Raw genomic sequence first — 25511 nt, 5'->3', positions numbered from 1 at the left:
TTTAATTTCAAAGAATTCTGCTGTAGTAGCAGGTGGAGCAATAGGTGTGCATAAGAAATCATTATTATTTGTGATTGTGAAGTCACACAACTTAGTAATTTTAGGAGTACCCATTTTAGCAATAGTAAATAAAACAAACTAGATAGAGTAAAAGCAAGTAACTAATTTTTTTGTGTTTTTAATATGGAGAACGCAAACAAGATAGTAAATAAAGTAAAGCTAGTGATGACCCACAAGTATTGGGGGTGTATCGTAGTATCTTCGATAAGTAAGAATGTCGATCCCAACGAGGAGCAGAAGGTGTTGACAAGCAGTTTCGATGAAGGATTCACTGTAAATGCTCACAAACAAGTATTCAGGGGGTTTTGATGTAACAGATGAATAAAGTACGAGTAAGTAAAGTGCGAGAGTAATAATTGCAGCGAGTGGCCCAATCCTTTTTAGCACCAAATGTTCTCGAGGACACACGGGATTTTAGTCTAGTGCTTTCGCTACATACGGCTAATTAATCTTCATTGTTTTGATAAGTGTTGTGTGGGTGAACCTATGCTAATGTACCGCCCTTCCTAGGACTAATACATACTTGTGATTATACCCCTTGCAAGCATCCGCAACTACAAGAAAGTAATTAAGATAAATCTAACCACAGCCTTAAACTCTGAGATCCTGCTATCCCTCCTGCATCGATATACCAACGGGGGTTCAGGTTTCTGTCACTCCGGCAACCCCGCAATTGGAAAACGAGTACAAGATGCATTCCCCTAGGCCCATAAAGGTGAAGTGTCGTGTAGTCGACGTTCACATGACACCACTAGAAGAATCACACCACAACTTAAATATCATAACATTGAATATTACTCAACCATACTTCACTACTAGCATTTAGACTTCACCCATGTCCTCAAGAACTAAACGAACTACTCACGAGACATCATATGGAACATGATCAGAGGTGATATGATAATGAATAACAATCTGAACATAAACCTTGGTTCAACGGTTTCACTCAATAGTATCAATAACTAGTAGAAATCAACACCGGGAGAGTTTTCCCTATCAAACAATTAAGATCAAACCCAAATTGCTACAGCGGTGGTGATGTGTAGCGGTGGAGACGGCGGTGATGATTATGAAGATGATGACGATGGTGATGGAGACGATGTCCAGCTCGATGACGATGACGATGGCGTCGATTTCCCCCTCCGGGAGGGAATTTCCCCAGCGGATCTCAGCCTGCCGGAGAGCTCTTTTCTCTCTGGTGTTCTCCGCCCCGCAGAGGCGGCTGTGACTCTTCGCGACGTACCCCTGGAGCTTAGGTCTTCGGGACGAAGGCATACGCGAAGAAAAGGAGGCGAGAGGGGGCTGTGGGCCCCCTCCTCACAGGGCGGTGCGGCCAGGCCTTGGGCCGCGCCGGCCTATGGGGTGGGCCCACCTCGGGTCCCCTCGGCTCCCCCTTCTGGCTCACTTCGTCTTCTGGAAAAATAGGATTTTTCGTATAATTTCCGTCAACTGTTGATCTTCCGAAATATTGCATTCTGACGGCGCTTTTTCCAGCAGAATCCTGGCTCCGGTGCGCGATCCTCCAATAATCATGAAACATGCAAAATAGATGAAATAACATAAGTATTATCTCCAAATATGAAATATATCAACGAATAACAGCAAATTACGATATAAAATAGTGATGCAAATTGGACGTATCAACTCCCCCCAAGCTTAGACTTCACTTGTCCCCAAGCGAAACTGAACTCGGTAAACAGGACCACATGTTTATGGAGTGAAGAGTCGATAAATCAAATACGGACAAGAAGCATCATATTCATTCACACAAGACATTCTAGTAAACAACTTCTTCATATAATTCAACTTGAAACAAGTATAAGGTAACCACAAATAAAGGTTCATAAGAAATCATAGTTGGTGATGGCAAACTTCGTTCTTGGTCAGAGAACAATTAACAGGTTATATTTATCTATCGAGCAGCGCTCTCATGTTAAAGTTTATATGGCACATCTTGCATACTCAATCATAATGATCATTGATAACTTTCAAAGCTATATCCATTCAGATAAAACTTGTACTAAACAAGGAAGAGTAAAAGGCATGATGAAACAAATCACAATATAATGGTTTGATCACAACAACTCAAATGCTTGCTTGAGATGGAGGGGAATAGGTTTACTGACTCAACATAAAGTAAAGGACAGGCCCTTCGCAGAGGGAAGCAGGGATTAAATCATGTGCTAGAGCTTTTTCAGTTTTGAAATCATATAAAGAGAATAAAAAGTACTCCCTCCGACCTGAATTACTGTTCGGGCGAGCGTTATAATTTATTTTTACAATAACCCCCTCCCGAATTCAAAATAATTTGCAATCAGGTCCAAATCAGGACTCGTCTTCCTCCAGGAGGAGGCCGACGGCGCGACGCTGCCGTCCGCAGCTCCCCGGCGAGAGGGAGTTCGGGGCGGATCCGCTCGGTGTAGGGAGGCTCCCGCGGAGGGCCCGCCGGCCGGTCGCTTCTCCTTTCCCGGCGCAGGAAGGCCTCGTGGGCGACCTCACCGAGCTCCTCTTCCTCGACACCGACTGCGCCGTCGAGGTCGTCCGGCGGCCGTCGAGGTTTGGCCTCCTCTCCAAGATCCACTCCGCCGCCGCTGCGCCGCCTTCGTCCGCGCTCGCGGTCGTCCCGTCTGTGCCCACTGTATACATTTTGGTGCGATCTCAGATGGCAGGTTCAGATGGTCGTGCGCGCGATGCTGGGTTTGGTTTGGTCAGAGTGAGACTGAACTTGATTCTGAACGGCCAAACCACCAGCACCTCTTCTAATTTTCCAACGCTTTGTAGCTGCGCCTCCCGCCCAAATCAATCCTCCTATAAATCTCCCGCTGCATCCCAACTTCCCATCCAACAATGGCACCATCTCGCCACTCTCACCTCTTCTTGGTCACCATCCTCCTTCTCGGCCTCGGCCTGCCACGCTCAACTCCATTGCCATTTCAGTGGCTATCCGATGACGTGCTCCCCCAACCCCTGCTCCTCCGTCGCGTTTCCTGATGCCATTTCCATGAATATCATCATTTCCTCCTCTGTCAAGAGTTCCTTGTCTGAAGATGGCTCTGAAGGGTTCCAAGAACTATGAAGCTTTGTCAGCGCCTGGTTGGATCTTTCAATCTTCTTAGTGAGCTGCAGTACAGACCAGTTTTGTTTCGTTAGGAACTATCAGAAGTTTGTGGATTCCAAACAAGAGCATTAGCGTAGATCAGGTCCAATGAAAAGCCTATGTTCCTGGTCTTTCAGTTCCTTCTCCAATCTGTGCTTCTCGGCCTCTAGTTCTATCATTGCCTGGTTGTTTTCAGTTGTTTCATGCACATGGTTAACCTGGAAATCCTGATACTCCCTGAAAGTCTTTTCCCAAAGCCCTATCATCCAACTGGAAAAAACAACAAAAGGCACAAGAACTCATCATCACAGTACTTTTAGGCAACATGAAGAAAGACGGAAACAAACAACGCCCAGTTCCTCTTAAGCTAAGATAAAGAAGGAGAATAAGAACCTTAGACTGTTGTTCAGGCTTGGGTATCTGCCTTATGTGTACGTTTGCTAGTAACAATATGAGATGTTCCCTTTGGTTGGATACATTATCATTCTGCAAAGAGAGAAGTGAAATTAGATGATGTGTATTTTGAGAGTAAAGTAGACATATAGACATGCAGTGTAAGGTTACCTGAAATCCAAACATGGCCTGAAGCCAGTCAAGGAGATCTTTATCAGTCTTCTTCTCCTCCTCGGGCTTCTTCTTCTCCTGAGGCTTCTTTTCATTCTCCTTGTCCTTGGGCCATGGCAGGCCCCTAGTATTCCGAAGAGCGTAAACTGCCGCTTGAATCTACAAATTAAATTAGGGGAGAAACTGGGTCAAGAGAAAATCGGTGGAATTTGCAATTGAGGCTCGAGATGGAAGGAAGGGAACCTCTGGATATTGCATGATGGCTTGTAGAATAGCAGCAGCCAGACCCTGTAGTTTTGTATTCCTGCCTGCCAAATATATCGGTGGAGTAGTTCAGACATATTTGTGATTCTAAAATGTTTCTTATGGAACTTTAAAGTGACACATGCATAACATAATAAGAATGTAGAGTGTGGAGTTAACACTTAATCATCCCATAAAGCATAGCAAAAGTATGAAATCATAATCATGTCCCGACAAGCAATTAAAACAGACATTTCACAAAGATCCAGTGTACCTTCATGTTAACAGAAAATTTATGGTTGTAATGACTCTGGTCATCGGATGCTTGCACAAAGATACTTGCATGTTAACACAATTATTTAGCTTCAAAGCATAGAATGCTTGCACCACATTTATTTGCTTGAGCTAGAATTTATGCTTCCTGGAATCTGTACATGCAAGTAAGGAACAAATGTGTTATCTCTAACTTCTGGCTACAGAAAATTTATGGTTGTAATGACTCTGGTCTATCTTTTCTGCAGCTCGCCCAGTTCACAATAGGAGAAAATGGTCCTCCTCTTTGATATCAATTTAACTCCTCCCCAAGAGCAGGATGATGCAGGGAGGGATCTGGATCTCGACTTCAGTCCGCATACTCCAGAACATGCTGCTCAGCTAGGACATGTTCCAGAAGAAGAACAGCAAGAACAAGAACATGTTGCGGAGCCAGAACAGATTCTAGAAGAAGAACAAGAACATGCTGCGGAGCCAGAACAGATTCTAGAAGAAGAACAAGAACATGGTGTGCAGAGGCACCATAAAGATATGCCGGAGAGTTATAAATTTGCTGCATATATTGCATTGAAAGCTCTAGGCAATGATAGACCCGTGGTGAAGGCGGATAAAGAAATTGTCGCTCAACTTTTGGGAATAAGTCTTAGATCTGTTGAGAAGACATGGAAGAAGGCCATAGATCAAGAGGACAGAAATGAAGTGCTTGATTTCTCAAACAAGCGAAAAGGAAGGTGCGGAAGAAAGAGGAGAGAGCTTAATCTCGCCGAAAGGGTGCCTAAAGTTCCACTAAACAAAAGGGGTACATTGAGGGCGCTAGCAAGGTCCCTTGATGTCCCTTTCTCGACACTACAAAGAAGGTTGGCATGGGGCGATTTAAGGCGCCATACTAATAGTCTGAAGCCATATCTATCTTTGGAAAACAGACTTAGAAGACTTCTATATTGCATCTCAATGATAGATGAACCATCAATAACAGATGCAAAGCTTATCTTCAAAATGATGGGGAGCATAATGCATATGGATGAAAAATGGTTTGATATGACAAAGCGTAATCGAACATATTACCTAACTCCAGAAGAACCGGATCCAGTTCGCACAATCCATAACCATAACAACATCGGTAAGGTGATGTTCCTAACTCTGGTTGCAAGACCAAGATTTGATGCACAAGGTAATATGACATTTGACGGAAAGGTCGGAATTTGGGCTTTTGTCATAGAGGATGTGGCCAAGTACAACTCAAAGTATCAGACAAAAGGCGATTTGATGCTAAAGAATCTCAATGTTACTAGAGACGTGATGCGGGAATACCTCTGTGAGAAGGTAATTCCAGCAATTGTTGAAGTATGGCCCGACGATGGAGACGTGGGAACCATATGGATACAACAGGACAATGCAAGAACACATGTTCTGCCTGATGATCCCATTTTTCAAGCCGCCGTAAAAGCTTCAGGATTGGATATTAGGTTGACTTTTCAACCTCCTAACTCCCCGGATGTGAATGTTCTGGATCTCTGCTTCTTCAGTTCAATCCAATCCTTGGCATTTGAGAGTGCACCTAATAGTCTCAAAGAACTGATAGAATCAGTAGAACAAGCTTATGATGCATATGACGTGAATACACTTGCCAAAGTGTATGTCACCTTGCAGTCTGTCCTTGTGCAGATTATGAAAAACCAGGGTGGAAATACATACAAGCTAATTCACATGGGCAAGGACAAAATGATAAAAGAGGGAAACTTGCCTGACACACTAGAGGTTGATAGTGAACTATATGAAGAAACCTTAAAGTTGATAGAGGAATATGAGAAGCAACTAAAGGAGGAAGAGGAGAAAAAGATCAAGGCTACACAAGCAAAGAAAGCATCAATGAGAAAAGGAAGATCCCAATTAATTGTGGACGATGACACTATTATCGCAGCAAAAGAATATAGCACATGGTTGAAGGACCCATCAAGCGTTAGCCGTCCATGGCGTCGAGTCAAGACTGTATGTCAATGTCCTATTGCTTGTAATTATCTGTATTAAGATAAGTCTAAACTGATGCATCTTACTCACAGAATTTTATGTCTACTATTTACAGAAACTTGACCTCATCCGGGAAACACAAATAGGCGATTTTGAAGCTGCAATACAGCCAAGCATAGAAGAAGAGAAGCCTAAGCAGGAGAAGAGAAAGGGAAAACAACCAATAATAGAAGAAGAGAAGCCTAAGGAGAAGAAGAGGATCAAGAGCAAACAAATGTAAAGTACAAGCATGGTATATTGCAACAAATTGTAAAGGTGAAAGATGGTCGTAATTGTGTTGGCTGTAAAGTATAAAGTATAAGCATGGAGTATATAATTGGTCGACCAAGGATAAGCTCGGCTAAGGATGGCACAAACAAACAGCTAGTCCTCCTAAAATAGCTAGCATGAGTAGCTTGTTTAGTACATGTAATAGCTTGTTTAGTACATTGAACAAGGTGAAAGATGGCTGAAACAAGGTGGAGTATATAATTGTGTTGGCTGTAATTGTTTGAACATTATACGTGTAACCCAAATCAGTAGGCAAGGAAAGAACTAGCAATGGCAACACAATGCCTGTCCAAACAAAAATCAAACAGTGTAATACACACTTCTAAACTGAGTAGTTATCCAGCAGGAGTCGATGGATTGTCAAGTATTAAAAGCGTACTATGATACATTTGGTGGACAAATAAAGGGAATTTCATTAATAACAAGTAGCTGCATAATGATGATGGCAAGAGTTGTTACCAAATGCCCATATTAAATCTGATGCTGTTTCAAACAGTCTACAGCTAATTACAAGTCTTGGTTCTCATGGTGCTCTAATGAATGGTAAACATGAAGTTACAGATGCACAACATGTGATTTCATCTACGGAGTACTTAACAAGTAAACAGTATCTTTATAACAAGATAATAACCAGTGGAAGCAGCCAATGTGCCATACACAAAAAGTACCAGCATCAGATTAACTTACTCCTGGATACCGAACCCAAAGCATCCCGTGTCACTGAAGTTCCTCCTGAGCAGCTCGTACTCCTTCACCTTCAGGCCACTATCCAGCAGCTGCATCGCCTTCTCGCCCCTGATCGTCACGTAGCACGCAATCTTCTCATTACGCCGGATGCCGAAAGACCTCACAGTGTACCTCGCTGCAAGCCTGCAACAACGCAATACCATCGCTGTCAGGCAGCACCAACATAGACCATACTGGAACTGGACATGGCCAAACAGAATAGGCTGGCTCTAAGAAACTGACCCTTGGAGAACACCGGTGACTGTCCACTCAGCTGCTCCAGCACCTACCAACAAATGAAAATAGAGCAGTTACGCCAATGTTTTGCAGGGAAGGTCCATTTTTCCAACATAACATATTCAGAGAAATCAAGTTCAATGTTTGGTGCAACTCAGATTTTATGTTTTGGACTGAAATATCGTGTAGGGGAAGGACATATGGTGCCACTCAGATTACACAAGTTAAGGCCAACCTACAACTATCAGAAGTGGAGCAGACAAGACTGACAACACCCAATCAATAGTTGTTACATGGTAGCATCATATCCTAATAGCACACTACAACAGAGGCAATCCACCACAGATAGAATAGGTCAGTGCCGAGCACTGGCTAGATCATCGTTGGCATACGATTTATCAAACTAAATCTCTAGACTGCTGTACAGCAAAGCTGAAATAGTAGAACCGATGATTTCATTCAACGCGGGGTCCATAATTCGAAGGGCTGATTCCCAATTACAGCAGAGAGTACTACAACCCCTCCGCCGCAAAGAGGTGAATCTGGTTCCAGAGAGACTGCGAGGGGATTGGGGAGTACTAGTAGAGGTGTGCGGAGGGGGAGGGGCCGGGTGGCTTACGGATGTGATGTACTCCTTGCCGGAGATGGTGTGGAGGAGCTCGAAGTCGATGAGGCCGCGCTCCTGCAGCTTCTGCACCAGCTCCACCACGTTCCGCTCCGACAGCTCGAGCGCGCGCTCTGCGCCGCCTCCAGCTGCCGCTGCAGCTCCAGGAGCTCCGCGTCCATCGCCCCTCCCTGCGTCTTCGCTTGCCGGCCTGGCGCGGTGCGATGTCGCCGGAGACGGGGAGGAGGGGACGGCGCGCCACCGGAGTCGGCAAAGTGATGCGCTTGGGGGGGGAAAGGGATCCCTTTCATCTTTGATCTCCCTCCTCGTGAGGTTTCGATTGGAAGAAACGCGGGAGACGAGGAGGAAGCAACGCGGCCGGCGAGGGAAGGTCGGAGCAGGCGGCGCGGGCGAGAAAGTGGTGGCCGGCGGGGGAGCGGCGGGGGAGTGTGAGGGAGAGAGACGACGCTTAACTCGGTTGTTTGTCGGGAAATACAAAGGGGCGTTTTGCAAAAGTAACATCACGCCCATTAATTCGGGCCGGAGGGAGTAATATTTTGAGAGGTGTTTGTTGTTGTCAACGACTGGTAGCGGGCACTCTAACCCCCTTGCCAGACAAACTTTCGAAGAGCGGCTCCCATAAAGTTTTATTTTAGGTTGGCACTCCTTCCAACCTTGCTTTCACAAACCATGGCTAACCGAATCCTTCGGGTGCCTGCCAACAATCTCATACCATGAAGGAGTGCCTTTTTATTTTAGTTTTATTATGATGACACTCCTCCCCTCCTTTGCTTTCTCAAGCCATGGCTAACCGAATCCTTCGGGTGCCGTCCAACAATCACATACCATGGAGGAGTGTCTATTTAGGTTAATTAATTTGGGACTGGGAATCCCATTGCCAGCTCTTTTTGCAAAATTATTGGATAAGTGGATGAAGCCACTAGTCCATTGGTGAAAGTTGCCCAACAAGATTGAAAGATAAAACACCACATACTTCCTCATGAGTTATAAAACATTGACACAAATAAGGGATAGTAAATTTTGAATTGTTTAAAGGTAGCACACGAAGTATTTACTTGGAATGGCAGGAAATACCATGTAGTAGGTAGATATGGTGGACACAAATGGCATAGGTTTGGGTTGAGGTATGGATGCACGAGAAGCATTCCCTCTCAACGCGGGTTTTTGGCTAGCATGGTTAAATAGCAAGCACAAGAGTTGAGGGAAACAAACAAATATACATGTGATGCATCTCTCTTGTAAGCACAAACAGTTTTAACTTCAGAATAATAAGCTATGAGCTAACAAGAAAGGAAGACAATGAAACAACTATATGTATTTCTCTTCTATACCTAATAATAAAGAAAATAAGGCTTCTTGTTCGTCCGTCCTGATATTTTACTGATTTGCCCCTGAACTTGAAGAGAAATTACCCACCATTGCTATCCACGAGTGAAAAACGTTTCGTTTTTTTCTCCCCAGCCCCGCAGCGAGTTGACCTTCGTCTCATCGTCTCTACTGGGCGCTTCTTCCCCAACTGGCCACCAACCCTCTCGATCTCTGGCAACTAGCGCCGCTTCACTCCTCCAGCGGAAGGAACGGGACTGCCCACTGCCGATACCCCGTATCCGAGCTCTGGGCCACATCGCGCCCGAGCCTCCTTCCTACGACAACTCTCGATTTGGCCGCCGCCGGCCGCCCCGATCCCAAAATTCCTCCACACCGCCCCGACCTGGAGTGAGGAGAGCCTTGCTTCTAGCGCTGCCTCTGCGTTGATGATCTTGGGCGTTCGACCTCGCGTGCTCCGATCCAGGTATAGGCGGGAGAGTCTCATCCATGCTGCACATACAGGTGGGCGACCTCTTCATGGCCCTGGACAAGTGCTATTCCATATGGTGTCTGGCAAGCTCGCGTGAGGATATGGAGCGAGCTGGTTGCTGATCTGCTCTGGGGCCGGTACGGCGGTGGGTTATCATGCATATTTTTCTGATAATCTTGATACTCTGCTGCCATGTGTGCGTCGATGCGGCGCTGCTTCTGTTGGTCATGTGATGGATATTAATTTCGATCTTTCTCAGTTATGCATTCTTTTAATTACCAACCCCGTTCAATGTCGTTAAAAATTTCAGGTCAGCAATGTGGCCCATTTGTAGCTGAATCTTATCTGCCACCATTTTTATTGTTAGAAGCGCAAGTGTTGAGATTCATGTTATGTCAACTTTGTGCAATTGGAAAGGAGTCAGATCGCCTTTGAGTATGCACAAACATGTATCCTTTCCTCTGATTTGTTACGGCAGACTACATACCAAGCTTCATCAATTGATGATCTCATTGAGAAAGCTGGTCATCTGTTATTATCCGTACTGTTGCTGTTCAAAATGATTCAATGAAAAATCATCAGAAATAAACATTGGAGTATACTGACAGTTTGAAATCACTGCCGAATTCGATAACGTGACCCAACAACTAACTTCTTAGCGCATCTCCAACCGGCCGACCCAAACGGACGCGCTGGGCCGTCCGTTTTAGGCCGTTTGCGTGGCCGTCCGGACACGCGGACAGCGCCCCGCGTCTGCGTGTCCGTTTGGGTCGCACGCGGCGCCCAACGCGGCGACCCAAAGAGACGCCACGTGGTTCGTCTTCGTTGCGCGGCGCTGCGCCATGGCAGGCCTCGACGGGACAGCCATGGTGGGCGGTGGAACGCGCGGGAAAGATCCCGCGCGCACCAAGGTTCCCGCGCGCGCGAAAACGCTATTGGCGCGCGCTCGCGCCCAAGTTTCCCGCCAGACCGCCGGCTATAAAAGACGGCGGCGGTCTCACACAGACCGCATCACCTTCCTCTCCCACTCCACCTTCTCCGGCGGCCACTCCACCTTCTCCGTCGCCATGCCGCGCACCCTGCAGGCCACGTGGGCCAAGCTCTCCCTCGCCGCCCGGGCCAGGTTCCCGCGGACGGAGGAGGAGCGCGCGGACGCGCGGTGGGTCGCCGACGACGAAGCGCTCCGCGTCGCTGCCGAGGCGGCGGCAAAGAAGGCAGGCGACGCCGAGATGGTGGAGGCGGCCGCGGACGGCTGGCACGAGACCGCGGACGGCTGGTACGAGGCCGCGGAGGAGGGGGCGGCCGCCGCGGAGGAGCCCGTCGACGAGGAGGACCTCGCGCTGGCGAATATCAACGCCGCCATCGAGGAGCGTCTCGCCGATCTCACGCGCGTGACGAAGGAGCACGAGGCCACCTGGAGGGCCGGCCGCCGCCGATTAGGCGACCTCCTCGGCCGAAGAACGAGCTGATCGCTATGCGAGCAGCCCGTCACCTCATCCGGATGCCCTCGCCCGAGCGGCGCGCCGCGAGGATGCTGCGTCGGCGGAGCGCGGCCGGCAAGAGCGCATGCGCCGGCGGCGGGAGAACCACGAGGCCCAGGCCCCCGCTCGCGTCCGCCTGGAGGCGCGCACCGCTGTGGAACGCGCCGCCCTGCAGGAGCTTGAGGTATGCGGGAAGCGGATGGTTCCGCCGCAGGAGGCGGAGCGCGAGCGCGCCCGAGGTGCGCGGGCGGAAAGGAGGAGGATGAAGGCCTCCGCCGAAGCCGCCGCCGCCGCGCCACCCAGCTGGTAAGCTGGAGTGGAATCCTCACGCGTACAGGCCGCCCGTGTCGAGTGAAATCCACGACCCCGACGGCGAGTCGGCGAGGAGACGCCGGCGAGGCCGCCGGCCCCGTACGTAGTAGGATAGAAGTAGTAGTTAAAAAAAATTGTAATGGGTTCTTTTTAATGAAAACAAATGTTTATGTCTATGACACGCGGGCCAGGGGCGGACAAGGGGCGGACGCAAGCGACCATCCTTTCGCGTCCGCGGCCACGCAAACCCGGCCCAGATTTGGGCCGGGTTTGCGTCGTTCCGGACGCCGCGGCCATCCGTTTTAGGGATGGGTCCGCGCGCTGGGCCGGGTTTTTGTCCGTCTGGATCCATCCGGACGCGCGGGCGCGGGATGAGTCGCCCGTTGGAGATGCCCTTACACGACCACCATTCCGAGACTGTACGCTTAGCTCGAGATGTCAGTACGGTTGACTTTACATAGTCGACTTCAAAAGTATCTAAATGAAGTGTACAACTCAAAATATGCACTGCTGAAAGCATCGACCTATCTGCATCCTAACTCCTAAATGATTTATCTGCCTTTCTCTGTTCCTCTACCCCCTAACCATGAGGGAAGCGAAGGTCTCCGTGGAGTAGGATGATGTGGTGATGGAAGCAAATCACAATGACACATGTTTTCAAATGTTTTGGCTGAAGTGGCGGACTAAGGAAGCAGTCGTGGCGCCCTGATTGAGGTACGTGCCGATGTTGTCGAATTTCCACGATACGCCACACACATTTTTTTTTGTTCGAATTGATGTTTCCATGGTTTGGTTCGTCACTTTCGGCCACCATGAAGCGCGCCTTCGTCCATCGCGGGTTGCCTCTCCGGACGTAAGCATCTAGATCCTACATAGAAGGGCGGCGACCAGGGTTTGGGCCATGGCGTCTCCAAGCGCTAATGTTGATGTGTTGGACGAACCTCAGCGCGGGGACAAGCTGCATGCATTGGGCGATTGAAAAAGATGTATCGGAAAGTCGGGAAGAGACCATAGGATTGAAAAATCATGGAAGAAAATATTTCTTCATAATAATGCACCTGAGCAAATTCTAATGTTTTTAGCAACACCAACTTCACTCCTCTTCTCGCGGCTTAACTCCTTTTATTAAGACTAGAAACGTGACCACATATTGCACCGGGAGAAAAAAAATGATTACAGTTACAGTGTCATACAAATAGGTTATGTTTATACGGCGACGATGCCCTGACCTCGGAGCCCCCATGAAAGCGATGATGTTGGGTGAGTTCAGCGGCAAACCGTCACCGTACAAACATAACTTATTTGTATGCCACTGTGATTATAAATTTTTTTTTCTCCGGTGCAACGCACGGGCATGTTTCCTAGTTTCTACTTAAACCTCAAGGTGTTGTTGCTATTTGACCAATGCTAAGTTTGCCAAAACCAAATAGATTTACTCAATGCTCCCAAAGTGATACCAATACTAAAATCAAGATCAATCATATATTAGAGATTGCAAACTAAAATAAGGTGTGCAATATGTAAATGATAAGACTTCTCATTAATATTTCATAACGATAACTCACACCAAGGGATACATAGACAACCAACTAAAGGAGAGATACTTCCACATTGCAACCCATCTTATATGATAACTTCCCTACTCATGATATGACACTACTTAATAGTAAAAAGTAAAAGATAGTGATGATGTGATACCGCAGCACTCCCCCAAGCTTGGAACAAACCAAGGGGATGCCAATACCGATGATGAATTACTCCTTCGGCGATGGTGGTGATGAATTCCCATCATCAGATTTCCAAGGAAGAGGCTCTCCATCAACAAATGACATCTTGGTCTCGGGAATCCTGAAACTAGCAGCATAGCTCATGTGTTTAAACCTGTTTTCATACTCACAGTTCTGATTCTGAACGTCATAGAGTTGAGCTTGGAGTTTGTTGGTGGTGTCGTGAAGTGAGAGGATGTCGCCCCATAGCTTTGCAGTTTCCTTCTCCTTTAGGACCCTGGACATCTTTGATCTGCAGCTCCCCATGAACGAGCAGCAACTTCTTGGGATGCATCCTCAGCTCGTTCATGTACAAGTTGTCAACATCCTTGCAGGAGCTGTCCTTTGGAATTTCCGACGAAGACATGATGCCTCTAGATCCGAAACAAATCCTGGCAGAAACAACTCGAAACAAAACACGTCGAGAAAACGATATACGGACCTCCAGGGGTCCGGGGGATTATATAGCAGGAATTTGTATGTCATAAGGAAAATACCAGGTCGAACCAGAGTCGGAAAGAGGCGACGAGGCGGCCAGCTCATAGGGCGGCGCGGCCAGGCTGGGGCCCGCATCGACCTATGAGGGCACGCCCTCGTGCGTCTCCTCCACTCCGTTTCGATCTCGTAATTTTTCATATTTTCCAAAAACAGCAAAACTATTGTTCGGAAAGTAAATCACGAACTTTTTATTACCTGTACTGTTACCTATTCAAAGTTGAGTTCTGGTGGACTGTCAATTTGACCTTTGATGAAAGCTTCCGGTGTTTCCACTCGAATAATATCAACATCTACATTATAAGAATCACCTGAGATATAATGCTTGAGTCTTTGTCCATTCACCACTTGTGTGGCATTGCCTTGGAGAGAGCTAGTTTTAATTGCTCCTGAACGATACACCTCCTCAACAACATATGGTCCTTCCCATTTCGAGAGTAATTTCCCTGCAAAGAATCTGAGACGAGACCGATACAATAGGACTTTATCCTCAATATTAAATTCTCTTTTGATAATCCTTCTATCATGCCATTTCTTAACTTTCTCTTTAAAGAGTTTAGCGTTTTCATAAGCTTCACTTCTCCATTCATCTAGAGAACTCAATTGCAACAACCTCTTATTACCGGCAAGTTTAGGATCTTTGTTTAATTCTCTAACAGCCCAATAAGCTTTGTGCTCAAGTTCTAAAGGTAAATGACAAGCTTTTCCATAAACCATCTTATAAGGTGACATTCCCATGGGATTTTTATAAGCAGTTCTATAAGCCCATAGTGCTTCCTTCAATTTACTAACCCAATTCTTTCTAGTTTTATTAACAGTCTTTTGCAAGATAGATTTAATCTCTCTATTTGATAGTTCTACTTGCCCACTAGTTTAAGGATGATAAGCGGAAGCAATTCTATGATTAATACCATATTTAGCAAGAGTTTTTCTAAAACCACCATGAATAAAATGAGAACCTCCATCTGTCTTAATATATCTAGGAACTCCAAATCGAGGAAAAATAATATCTAAAAGCATTCTTAAAGAGGTCTGACCATCGGCACTTTTTGTAGGTATGGCTTCCAACCATTTAGTAACATAATCAACATCAACAAGTATATGAGTGTTACCTTCTGAAGAGGGAAAAGTTCCCATGAAGTCAGATCCCCAACAATCAAACGGTTCAATAACAAGAGTATAATTCATAGGCATTTCATTGCGTCTGGAGATATTACCAACCCTTTGACATTCATCTCAAGATAAAATAAACTTCCTTGCATCTTTGAAGAGAGTCAGCCAATAAAAACCTGATTGTAGGACCTTTTGCGCGGTTCTATCTCCGGCGTGATGTCCTCCATAAGCACTACCATGACATTTACTCAATATCTCTTGTCGTTCATATTCGGGAACACATCTTCGCAGAATACCATCCACTCCTTCTTTATATAAGTGTGGGTCATCCCAAAAATAATGCCTCAAGTCATAAAAGAATTTCCTCCTTTGCTGAGCTGAAAAGGTTGGAGGCAAGTACTTGGAAACAATAAAGTTAGCATAATCAACATACCAAGGGCTATCTCGCGAGCTCACCTTTATTACAGCCAATTGTTCATTTGGAAAACTATCATTAACAGGAACAGGATCATAAGCAATATTTTCCAATCTAGACAAATTATCACCAACAGGATTATCAGCACCTTTCCTATCTACAATATGCAAATCAAATTCTTGCAACAGAAGTACCCATCTAATAAGCCTTGTCTTAGCATCTTTCTTTTGCATAAGGTATCTGATTGCAGCATGATCAGTATGAATGGTAACTTTTGAATCAACAATATAAGATCTAAACTTATCACAAGCAAAGACTACGACTAACAATTCTTTTTCAGTAGTAGCATAATTTCTTTGAGCAACATCAAGAGTTTTACTAGCATAATGAATAACATTCAGTTTTTTATCTACTCGCTGTCCAAGAACAGCGCCTACAGCAAAATCACTAGCATCACACATAATTTCAAAAAGTAAGTTCCAGTCAGGAGGTTCAACTATAGGAGCAGTTGTTAAGGCTTTCTTTAGAGTTTCAAAAGCTTCCTTAACAATCATCATCAAAAACAAAAGGTACATCTTTTTGAAGAAGATTAGTAAGAGGCTTTGAAATCTTGGAGAAGTCTTTAATAAACCTCCTATAAAACCCAGCATGACCAAGAACACTACGAATACCTTTAACATCCCTAGGATAGGGCATCTTCTCAATTGCTTCAACTTTAGCTCTATCAACTTCAATACCTCTCTCGGAAATTTTATGTCCCAATACAATTCCTTCATTAACCATAAAGTGGCATTTCTCCCAATTAAGAACAAGGTTAGTTTCTTCACATCTTTGCAAAACTTTATCAAGGTTCCGCAAGCAATTATCAAAAGAATTCCCATAAACGGAAAAATCGTCCATGAATACCTCTACAATACTCTCGCAAAAGCCATGAAAAATAGCAGACATGCATCTTTGAAAAGTAGCAGGAGCATTACATAAACCAAAAGGCATACGTCTATAAGCATAAGTTCCATAGGGACAAGTGAAAGTGGTTTTTTCTTGATCCTTAGTTTTATGACAAAGAATTTGTGAAAACCCAGAATAACCATCAAGAAAGCAAAAATGAGTATTTTTAGATAACCTTTCTAACATTTGATCAATAAAATGCAAAGGGTAATGATCTTTCTTAGTAACCTTATTAACTTTTCGATAATCAATGCACATTCTATACCCTACAACTACTCTTTGAGGTATGAGCTCATCATTATCATTAGGCACAACAGTCATTCCTCCTTTCTTAGGAACACAATGCACAGGACTAACCCATCTACTATCAGCAATAGGATATATAATACCAGCTTCAAGAAGTCTTAATACCTCATTTCTTACCACATCCTTCATCTTAGGAATTAAACGACGTTGAGGTTCAACAACAGGCTTCGCATCATCTTCCATATTAATGGCGTGTTGGCAAATAGAGGGAGAAATCCCCTTCAAATCATCAAGAGTGTAGCCAATAGCTCCTCGGTGCTTCTTCAGTATTTCCAATAGCCTTTCTTCTTCAAACTCTGAAAGCTTAGAACTAATAATAACAGGATATATTTTCTTATCATCAATATGAGCATATTTAAGATTATCAGGCAATGGTTTTAAATCGAAGACAGGATCTTCCTTTGGTGGTGGTGTTGTACCCAGATCTTCCACCGGTAAATCATGCTTAAGAATAGGTTGACGAAGGAAAATTTCATCAAGCTCATCTCTTTCTTCCCTAAAAACTTCACTCTCACTATTCTCCAAATGTTGCTGCAAAGGATTATTAGGAGCAAGAGCAATAGATGCACATTGTTCAACTTTAAAATCATTATTAGGCGAATCAATTTTATAAGGAGTTTTGGCAATTTTAGAGAAGTTAAACTCATAAGATTCACCAGCAAATTTAGTCAAAATTTTCTCTTTCTTGCAATCTATAATAGCTCCACAAGTATTTAGAAAAGGTCTACCAAAAATGATAGGACAATATTTACTAGCAGCAGAACCAAGTACCAAAAAGTCAGCAGGATATTTAATCTTACCACATAGAACTTCCACATCTCGAACAATACCAATTGGAGAGATAGTTTCTCTATTAGCCAGCCGAATAACCACATCAATATCTTCAAGTTCACAAGAACCAATTTCGTGCATAATCTCCGTGTAAAGCTCATAAGGAATAGCACTAATACTTGCACCAATATCACATAAACCATAATAACAGTGATCTCCAATTCTAACAGATAGCATAGGAACACTAGCTTGCTTGGACTTATTAGGATGTGAAACAATATTAGAGGCATCTTCACAGAAAATAATATGACCATCCTCCACATTTTCAGTCACAAGATCTTTAACTATTGCAACAGCAGGTTCATCTTTTATTTGTTCTTCAGGTTCTATAGGTTTCTTTTCACTTTTATGAACCGCACTATTTATAACAGAGTACTCCTTCATTTTAGCAGGGTGATACGTCTCCGACGTATCGATAATTTCTTATGTTCCATGCCACATTATTGATGATATCTACATGTTTTATGCACACTTTATGTCATTATTATGCGTTTTCCGGAACTAACCTATTGACGAGATGCCGAAGGGCCAGTTGCTATTTTCTACTGTTTTTGGTTTCAGAAATCCTAGTAAGGAAATATTCTCGGAATCGGACGAAATCAACGCCCAGCATCTTAGAATCCCCGGAAGCATCCAGAACACCCGATAGTCGCCAGAGTGGACCCACAGGGGGCCCAGGAGGTAGGCCGGCGCGGCCCAGGCCCTGGCCGCGCCGCCCTATCGTGTTACCGCCTCTTCGACCCTCTGACGCCGCCTCTTCGCCTATATAAAGGTCCTCGACCTAAAACCTCGAGACGGAAAAGCCACGGTACGAGAAACCTTCCAGAGCCGCCGCCATCGCGAAGCCAAGATCTGGGGGACAGGAGTCTCTGTTCCGGCACGCCGCCGGGACGGGGAAGTGCCCCTGGAAGGCTTCTCCATCGATACCACCGCCATCTCCATCAACGCTGCTGTCTCCCATGAGGAGGGAGTAGTTCTCCATCGAGGCTCGGGGCTGTACCGGTAGCTATGTGGTTAATCTCTCTCCTATGTACTTCAATACAACGATCTCATGAGCTGCCTTACATGATTGAGATTCATATGAGTTTTGTATCACAATTCATCTATGTGCTACTCTAGTGATGTTATTAAAGTAGTTTATTCCTCCTGCACGGTGTAAAGGTGACAGTGTGTGCATCGTGTTAGTACTTGGCGTAGGCTATGATTGTGATCTCTTGTAGATTATGAAGTTAAATATTGCTATGATAGTATTGATGTGATCTATGCCTCCTTTCGTAGCGTGAAGGTGACAGTGTGCATGCTATGTTAGTACTTGGTTTGGTTATGTTGATTTCTCATGCACTCTAAGGTTATTTAAATATGAACATTGAATATTGTGGAGCTTGTTAACTCCGGCATTGAAGGTTCGTGTAATCCTACACAGTTAGTGGTGTTCATCATCCAACAAGAGAGTGTAGAGTCTAGCATCTATCTATTTATTCTATTATGTGATCAATGTTGAGAGTGTCCACTAGTGAAAGTATGATCCCTAGGCCTTGTTCCTAATTACTGCTATTATCGCTGCTTGTTTACTGTTCTACTGTATCTGTACTGCCTGCAATATTACCACCATCAACTACACGCCAGCAAGCACTTTTCTGGTGCCGTTGCTACTGCTCATACTTATTCATACCACCTGTATTTCACTATCTCTTCGCCGAACTAGTGCACCTATTAGGTGTGTTGGGGACACAAGAGACTTCTTGCTTTGTGGTTGCAGGGTTGCATGAGAGGGATATCTTTGACCTCTTCCTCCCTGAGATCGATAAACCTTGGGTGATCCACTTAAGGGAAACTTGCTGCTGTTCTACAAACCTCTGCTCTTGGAGGCCCAACACTGTCTACAAGAATAGAAGCTCCCGTAGACATCAAGCACTTTTCTGGCGCCGTTGCCGGGGAACGAAGGAAAGCTACACCATTTCCTCCCTCGTCAACTACGCGCCAAGCACTTTTCTGGCGCCGTTGCCGGGGAGGAAAGGTAAAAGGCACTCATACTCCGGTTCCAGGTAACAGTACTTTTCTGGCGCCATTGTGTTTGTGCTCGAAGCTATTTCCTTTAGATCCTGCAATTGCAACTTTTTGTTTCTTGTTTACACTAGTTAGGCATAATGGAAAACAACAAAAATATGAGAGATCTTTATGAACTTTATCTTGAATTAGGACATGATGTGTTTGAAGAGAGAATTAAAAAACCCATGGAACTTTATATGCATGCTAATGGGAATGTTATTAATATGAATGCTTTGAACACTATTGTTGCTAATGCTATGGAAAATTCTAAGCTTGGGGAAGCTGGTTTTGATGAGCATGATCTTTTTAGTCCCCCAAGCATTGAGGAGAAAATTTACTTTGATGATACTTTACCTCCTATTTATGATGATTATAATGATAGTAGTCTTATGGTGCCGCCTGTTATGGAGGATAAATTTGATTATGATTACAATATGCCTCCTATATTTGATGATGAGAATAATAATGATAGCTACTTTGTTGAATTTGCTCCCACTATTACTAATAAAATTGATTATGCTTATGTGGAGAGTAATAATTTTATGCATGAGACTCATGATAAGAATGCTGCATGTGATAGTTATATTGTTGAGTTTGTTCATGAAGCTACTGAAAATTATTATGAGAGAGGAAAATACGGTTGTAGAAATTTTCATGGTGCTAAAACACCTCTCTATATGCTTAAAATTTTGAAGTCACTCTTGTTCTATCTTCTTATGCTTGTCACTTTGTTCTTCATGAATTTATTTGTGTACAAGATTCCTTTTCATAGGAAGCATGTTAGGCTTAAATGTGTTTTGAATTTGCTTTTTGATGCTCTCTTTTGCTTCAACTTTTGTTTCTTGCGAGTGCATCATTAAAACTGCTGAGCCCATCTTAATGGCTATAAAGAAAGCACTTCTTGGGAGATAACCCATGTGTTTATTTTTCTACAGTAATTTTGTTTTATATTTGTGTCTTGGAAGTTGTTTTTACTGTAGCAACCTCTCCTTATCTTAGTTTTGTGTTTTGTTGTGCCAAGTGAAGCCTCTAATCGAAGGTTGATACTAGATTTGGATTTCTGCGCAGAAACAGATTTCTGTCTGTCACGAATCTTGGCCTAATTCTCTGTAGGTAACTCAGAAAATTATGCCAATTTACGTGAGTGATCCTCAGATATGTACGCAACTTGCATTCAATTTGAGCATTTTCATTTGAGCAAGTCTGGTGCCTCAATAAAATTCGTCTTTACGGACTGTTCTGTTTTGACAGATTCTGCCTTTTATTTCGCATTGCCTCTTTTGCTATGTGGGATGGATTTCTTTGTTCCATTGACCTCCAGTAGCTTTGAGCAATTTCCAGAAGTGTTAAGAATGATTGTGTCACCTCTGAACATGTGAATTTTTGATTATGCACTAACCCTCTAATGAGTTGTTTTGAGTTTGGTGTGAAGGAAGTTTTCAAGGGTCAAGAGAGGAGGATGATATACTACGATCAAGAAGAGTGAAAAGTCTAAGCTTGGGGATGCCCCGGTGGTTCATCCCTGCATATTTCAAGAAGACTCAAGCATCTAAGCTTGGGGATGCCCAAGGCATCCCCTTCTTCATCGACAAAATTATCAGGTTCCTTCTCTTGAAACTACATTTTTATTCGGTCACATCTTATGTACTTTACTTGGAGCATCTGTGTGTTTTTATTTTCGTTTTGTTATTTTCATTCTCTAAATAAATAGCATGCCTGTGTGGGAGAGAGACACGCTCCGCTGGTGTCGTTGCCTAATCGACGGTACCTCGGAGGAGGGATCCTCACGAGGGGGAGAAGAAGTAGGGGCCATAGGGCGGAGTGCACACGGGACGGTGGTACGCGAGTTACCCAGCTTCGGAACACCTGCACGATGACAGGGCCTACTGCTGCTTGTCTGGAATTATCTGGGCGCTTTCGCGTTGTTACAATGAGTTGTGGTCGTGCCTCTAGGGCTCCCGGGATCCGGCTTATAAAGGCGCACGGATCTAGGGTTTACATGGAGAGTCCTAGCCGGATTACAGACAGCCTAGCTACGGTACAATATCTTGCCGTGCACGTCACGGATCCGCCTTCCATACACGTGCATCGGATCCGGGTTCCTCATGGGCCTCCCTGGATCCGGGTCACTCCTAGGTCGGTACGGATCCGGCCTGCTGATCCTGGGCTGGACTTCTTCCTTCATGATCAACAGCAACTGGGCCGCCCGATGGGCCGCATGCCTCATCACCGTCTATGGGCCACCCGGGCTTGCCGGATCTAGCCACTGTCGATGGTACACCCATGAAGTATACCCACAACAGTAGCCCCCAGAGTTCTCCGAGTTTCACCTGCAGCTTCCGCCATGCTTGTTCCTTAGGTTTCCGGCATCGTCGGCAACGCGGAGAAACTTGAAGAGCTCAAACTTTGCATTTTATTCTTTTTCCAACTTATAGCCGGAAAATGCTCTCATCCTGCGGGACTTCATCCATCGACGTTCCAAAGAACATTTCCGGGTTACTCCCTGCTCGCGAACAAGAGCCAACTTATCTTCATGCACTTACCCGGAATCTTAAAAGACTCAAACGGTTCCGCCAATTCTGGCGCCATTTTCGCGCGATCCGCGCGGTAACTTATCTCTAGCCATTTTTACCGCTAGGGTTTGGGACACGTGTCACGCATCCAACGGCGCGACGCTTGCGTTCCGACCACAGGATGCGGAACACGAATCTCATCCTCTCGCCTATAAATATCAGCCGTCGACCCCTTCTCACCTCATTCACCCCCTTCTTACCTCTCTTCCGAGCGCCGCCCGAGAGCCATTCCTCCGCCGCGCCGGAAACCACCGGAAAGTCGCCGGAGCATCGCCGGAGCGAGCCCTCCGCCGCAGTGTTCTTCGTGTTCTTAACTCCGGCGAACCACCGCGCGGAAAAACTCGCCGCCGGCAACTCCGACCACCGCACGCGCCATTACGGTAAAACCTCGAGCTCAAACTTCGCGCCGTAGTTGGTAGGGATAGATTTGGGGAAGACGAAGTGAGATCCGACTAAGGAAAGTTTCCGCCAACCTTTTTTCTTCAGATGTCTTCGACGACTCCGCCTCCGAGCTCGGAACCGATCATGGCGACGCCAATTTCCTCCGCCCCTCCTCCCTTTGTCCCCATCAGACTGGACCCTTCAAAGGATTCCGGCAAGGAGACTGAGGGGACCTCCGCGCACCCGGAGAAAACCTCTGGGGCGGGCCAGTCGGAGCAGCAAACAGAAGAAGCTGCCAAGAAGTCAAAAGCTCGAAAGCGCGATTCCGAAGCTAAGGGGAAGTGGTGGCCCTGCACCACCACCGAGATGGAATTGAAGAATCTCGAGTCGGAGGGCTTCCTGCAACCCGGAAGCTGGAGGACAGTTCCAGATGAACCAGCTCCGGCTCCAAGGGACGACGAGATGGTGGTGACGAAGGCACTGGTGGAGCGCGGATTTTCATTTCCGCCTTCAGATTTCTTCCGGGAGATTCTGAAGACGTATGGACTCCAACCCCACAATATATCTCCGAACAGCGTGCTCGCCATCAGCAACCACGTCGCTCTCTGCGAAGGTCACCTCCGGGTAACTCCAGAGCTTCCCCTCTTCCAATATTATTTCTCTGTTAAGAAGGAGAAGATCCGCCAAACTTCCGAGCTGGCGACTTGCGGATCTGTCACCTTCATCATCCGCCCGGGCCGCGTCTACCCCCCCACCGACCGCCACGAATCCGCGAGATACTGGTCTGGGGGTTTCTTCTATCTGAAGGACGTCTCCGACCCCGCGAGCAACAAGAAACTACCACCTTTCAAGAACTGTCCCGCCACCGAGCTTCCGTCATGGACGCATTGCCCCCACTTCTCCGACTCGCCACAGCTGACCCGCGCTGTCAGGCGGATCTGCAAGCTCACGGAGGAGGGGCTGACAGGGAAAGACCTAACCCTCTCCTGGTTCACGAAGCGGATCCAGCCGCTGCAACATAGAGACCGCCTGATGTTCGAATACACAGGGCGTGACGATCCGATGCGCGCCACCAAGGATAATCTCTCCGCCGACGCCATCGACAAGAGGATCCGGGTCCTCATCAAAATCCCACGTGAACTCCACGTTCACGTATGCAACAAAGACATCCACACGGAGGGATCCGGAACTGCGGTACGTCGTCTTGACTTTGGTTTATCGTTTTTCTTCAAACTTTTGGCTAAGTGTAACTTTGAACTAGCTCGAGGCGCTTGAGGAAAATCAACTCGGAACTCTTCTCCGAGTCCCATCCACCGGCCACGCGGATCCAGAAGCCACATCAGAGGCGGAAGCTCCTGAAGCTCCACGTCCCGCGAAGAGGAAGAAACCAGCCCCTTCCAGCCCTTACGCGAAACGCCCCCGCGAAACGCTCAGCATCGCGGCTACCCGGAAAGCTGAGGCGGAAAAGAAGCGCCTCGCGCTGATTAATACCAGCAACAAAGGGCAGCCTGCCATCCAGCACTTTTTCAAGCCTTCCGGGTAAGCGTCTTCTTCCGAGACCCAAATTCTGGTTTAACACTTGCTCTTATACTTGTATACTTTTCCTGAAGTTCCGGAAGCCAACCTCCCAAGGCCCCAAGGGTCATCAAGAAGAAAGTCAAACCATCTCCGGCTTCCTTCCCTATCACTCCTGAGGTGGAAGTTCCACCTAAGGCTTCATCTGCCAGCAAGCCAAATCCGAAGGACATCATTGACCTCGATGACCTTCCGGAAGACCCTGCCCACCATGGCGACTCCGCCCAGAGGACCTCCTCACCCGTGCCTCCACCAGATCAACCAAGTTCCGCTTTCGCGGGACCTACTGATGAGGAGCAAGAGCAAAAGGCCAAGCTCCTCCAAGTTACCAATGCGACCCGCGTCAACCTCGAGCCAACTCCATCCCTCCAAAAACTTACACTCGCAGAGCGTCACGCGGAAGTTTCCGCCATGCTGAACAAGGTATGGGGGAAGCCGGAGGAAGAGGTGGGTTATCTCGCGGAACTGGAGGACAGCCTGAAGGAATTTTTCGTCAAGCACAAGGAAGTGCGGCAGGTAATACTAGCCCCCAAGCATTGGGTGATATAGTTCCGTGTAACATGTATTAGCCGATGCTTCTCAAAATGTACTGTTAGGCGGAAATTTGAAATCTTCGCCAAGTCTTCGAAATCTTTGCCAGCCCCCCAGATTTTAATATCCGACTCTCTCTGCTGCTTCTCAGTCCACGCGGAAACTGCACGAAGATTTGCGCATTCACGTGCTGGAGCAAATCAAGGAGATCGAGGGACTGCGCGAACACGCGGAAAATAGCCGAAAGGCTATCCAGCTGCTTGAGACCCGACTTCAAGGTACGAGATCCGGATCTTCACTGTTGTTTTGCGCCGACGGTTGTTCAGTGGTGCATAACATGTTCAATTCTGCTTTCGTAAGAAACTGCCAAGCATTCCTCGCTTGATGAACTTTCCGCCAAGGTCAAGGTGCTTGAGGCGGAGAACGAGTCCCTCCAAAACTTCATGAAAGAATCTTCAAGCAAAGAGACTGAGGCGAGGAAGGAGCTCTCCGAGAAGCACGCCCGTGAGAAGGCGGAACTGATCGACAAGCTGGAGAAAAGCCAAGGCCGCGCGCTCTCCCTGATTGCCAAGAACAAAGCCCTGGAAGCGGAGGCGGAAGCCATTGACAAGCTTATCTTCCGTAAGCATTTTTCCGCGTCGTTGCTCCGACCACCTTGCATGTTTTCTTTTGACGGAACTGAACCTCTTTCTTTCACAGCAAGCCTTGGCTTTGAGTGGACAAAGGACTCAAACCTGACGAGGACGGAGGCGTACGATGAAGCGCGGATCTCAATTGATGCGCTGTTTGGAGCTTGTCGCGGGATTGCCACGGC

At 46.2% G+C, this 25511-nt stretch overlaps 1 protein-coding gene and 1 long non-coding RNA gene across 2 annotated transcripts; both read left to right on the top strand.

Annotated features, from left to right (window-relative positions):
* The first annotated feature begins 2937 nt into the window (after positions 1-2937).
* LOC127325876 (uncharacterized) lies at positions 2938-7030 on the top strand. The gene is made up of 2 exons (XM_051352710.2): positions 2938-6226; positions 6321-7030. The coding sequence occupies exons 1-2, from the start codon at positions 4511-4513 to the stop codon at positions 6483-6485; spliced, it is 1881 nt and encodes a 626-aa protein (XP_051208670.1). The 5' UTR covers positions 2938-4510; the 3' UTR covers positions 6486-7030.
* Positions 7031-9584: 2554 nt separating this feature from the next.
* On the top strand, positions 9585-10510 carry LOC127325875 (uncharacterized). Its single transcript, XR_007867400.1, has 2 exons — positions 9585-10058; positions 10232-10510. It is a non-coding gene; the product is annotated as an uncharacterized lncRNA (long non-coding RNA).
* The last annotated feature ends 15001 nt before the right edge of the window (positions 10511-25511 follow it).

The sequence above is a fragment of the Lolium perenne genome, chromosome 5 (assembly GCF_019359855.2).
Source record: "Lolium perenne isolate Kyuss_39 chromosome 5, Kyuss_2.0, whole genome shotgun sequence".
Taxonomy (NCBI): Eukaryota; Viridiplantae; Streptophyta; class Magnoliopsida; order Poales; family Poaceae; genus Lolium; species Lolium perenne.
Note: the sequence above shows the minus strand (reverse complement) of the source record. Positions and strands in the feature narration are given on the sequence as shown.

Excerpts from the sequence above, each read along its gene's own strand:
- LOC127325876 (XM_051352710.2), top strand. The coding sequence starts at position 4,511 with ATGGTCCTCCTCTTTGATATCAATTTAACTCCTCCCCAAGAGCAGGAT. Across the intron at positions 6,227-6,320 it reads CATGGCGTCGAGTCAAGACT|AAACTTGACCTCATCCGGGA; the intron begins GTATGTCAATGT and ends TACTATTTACAG.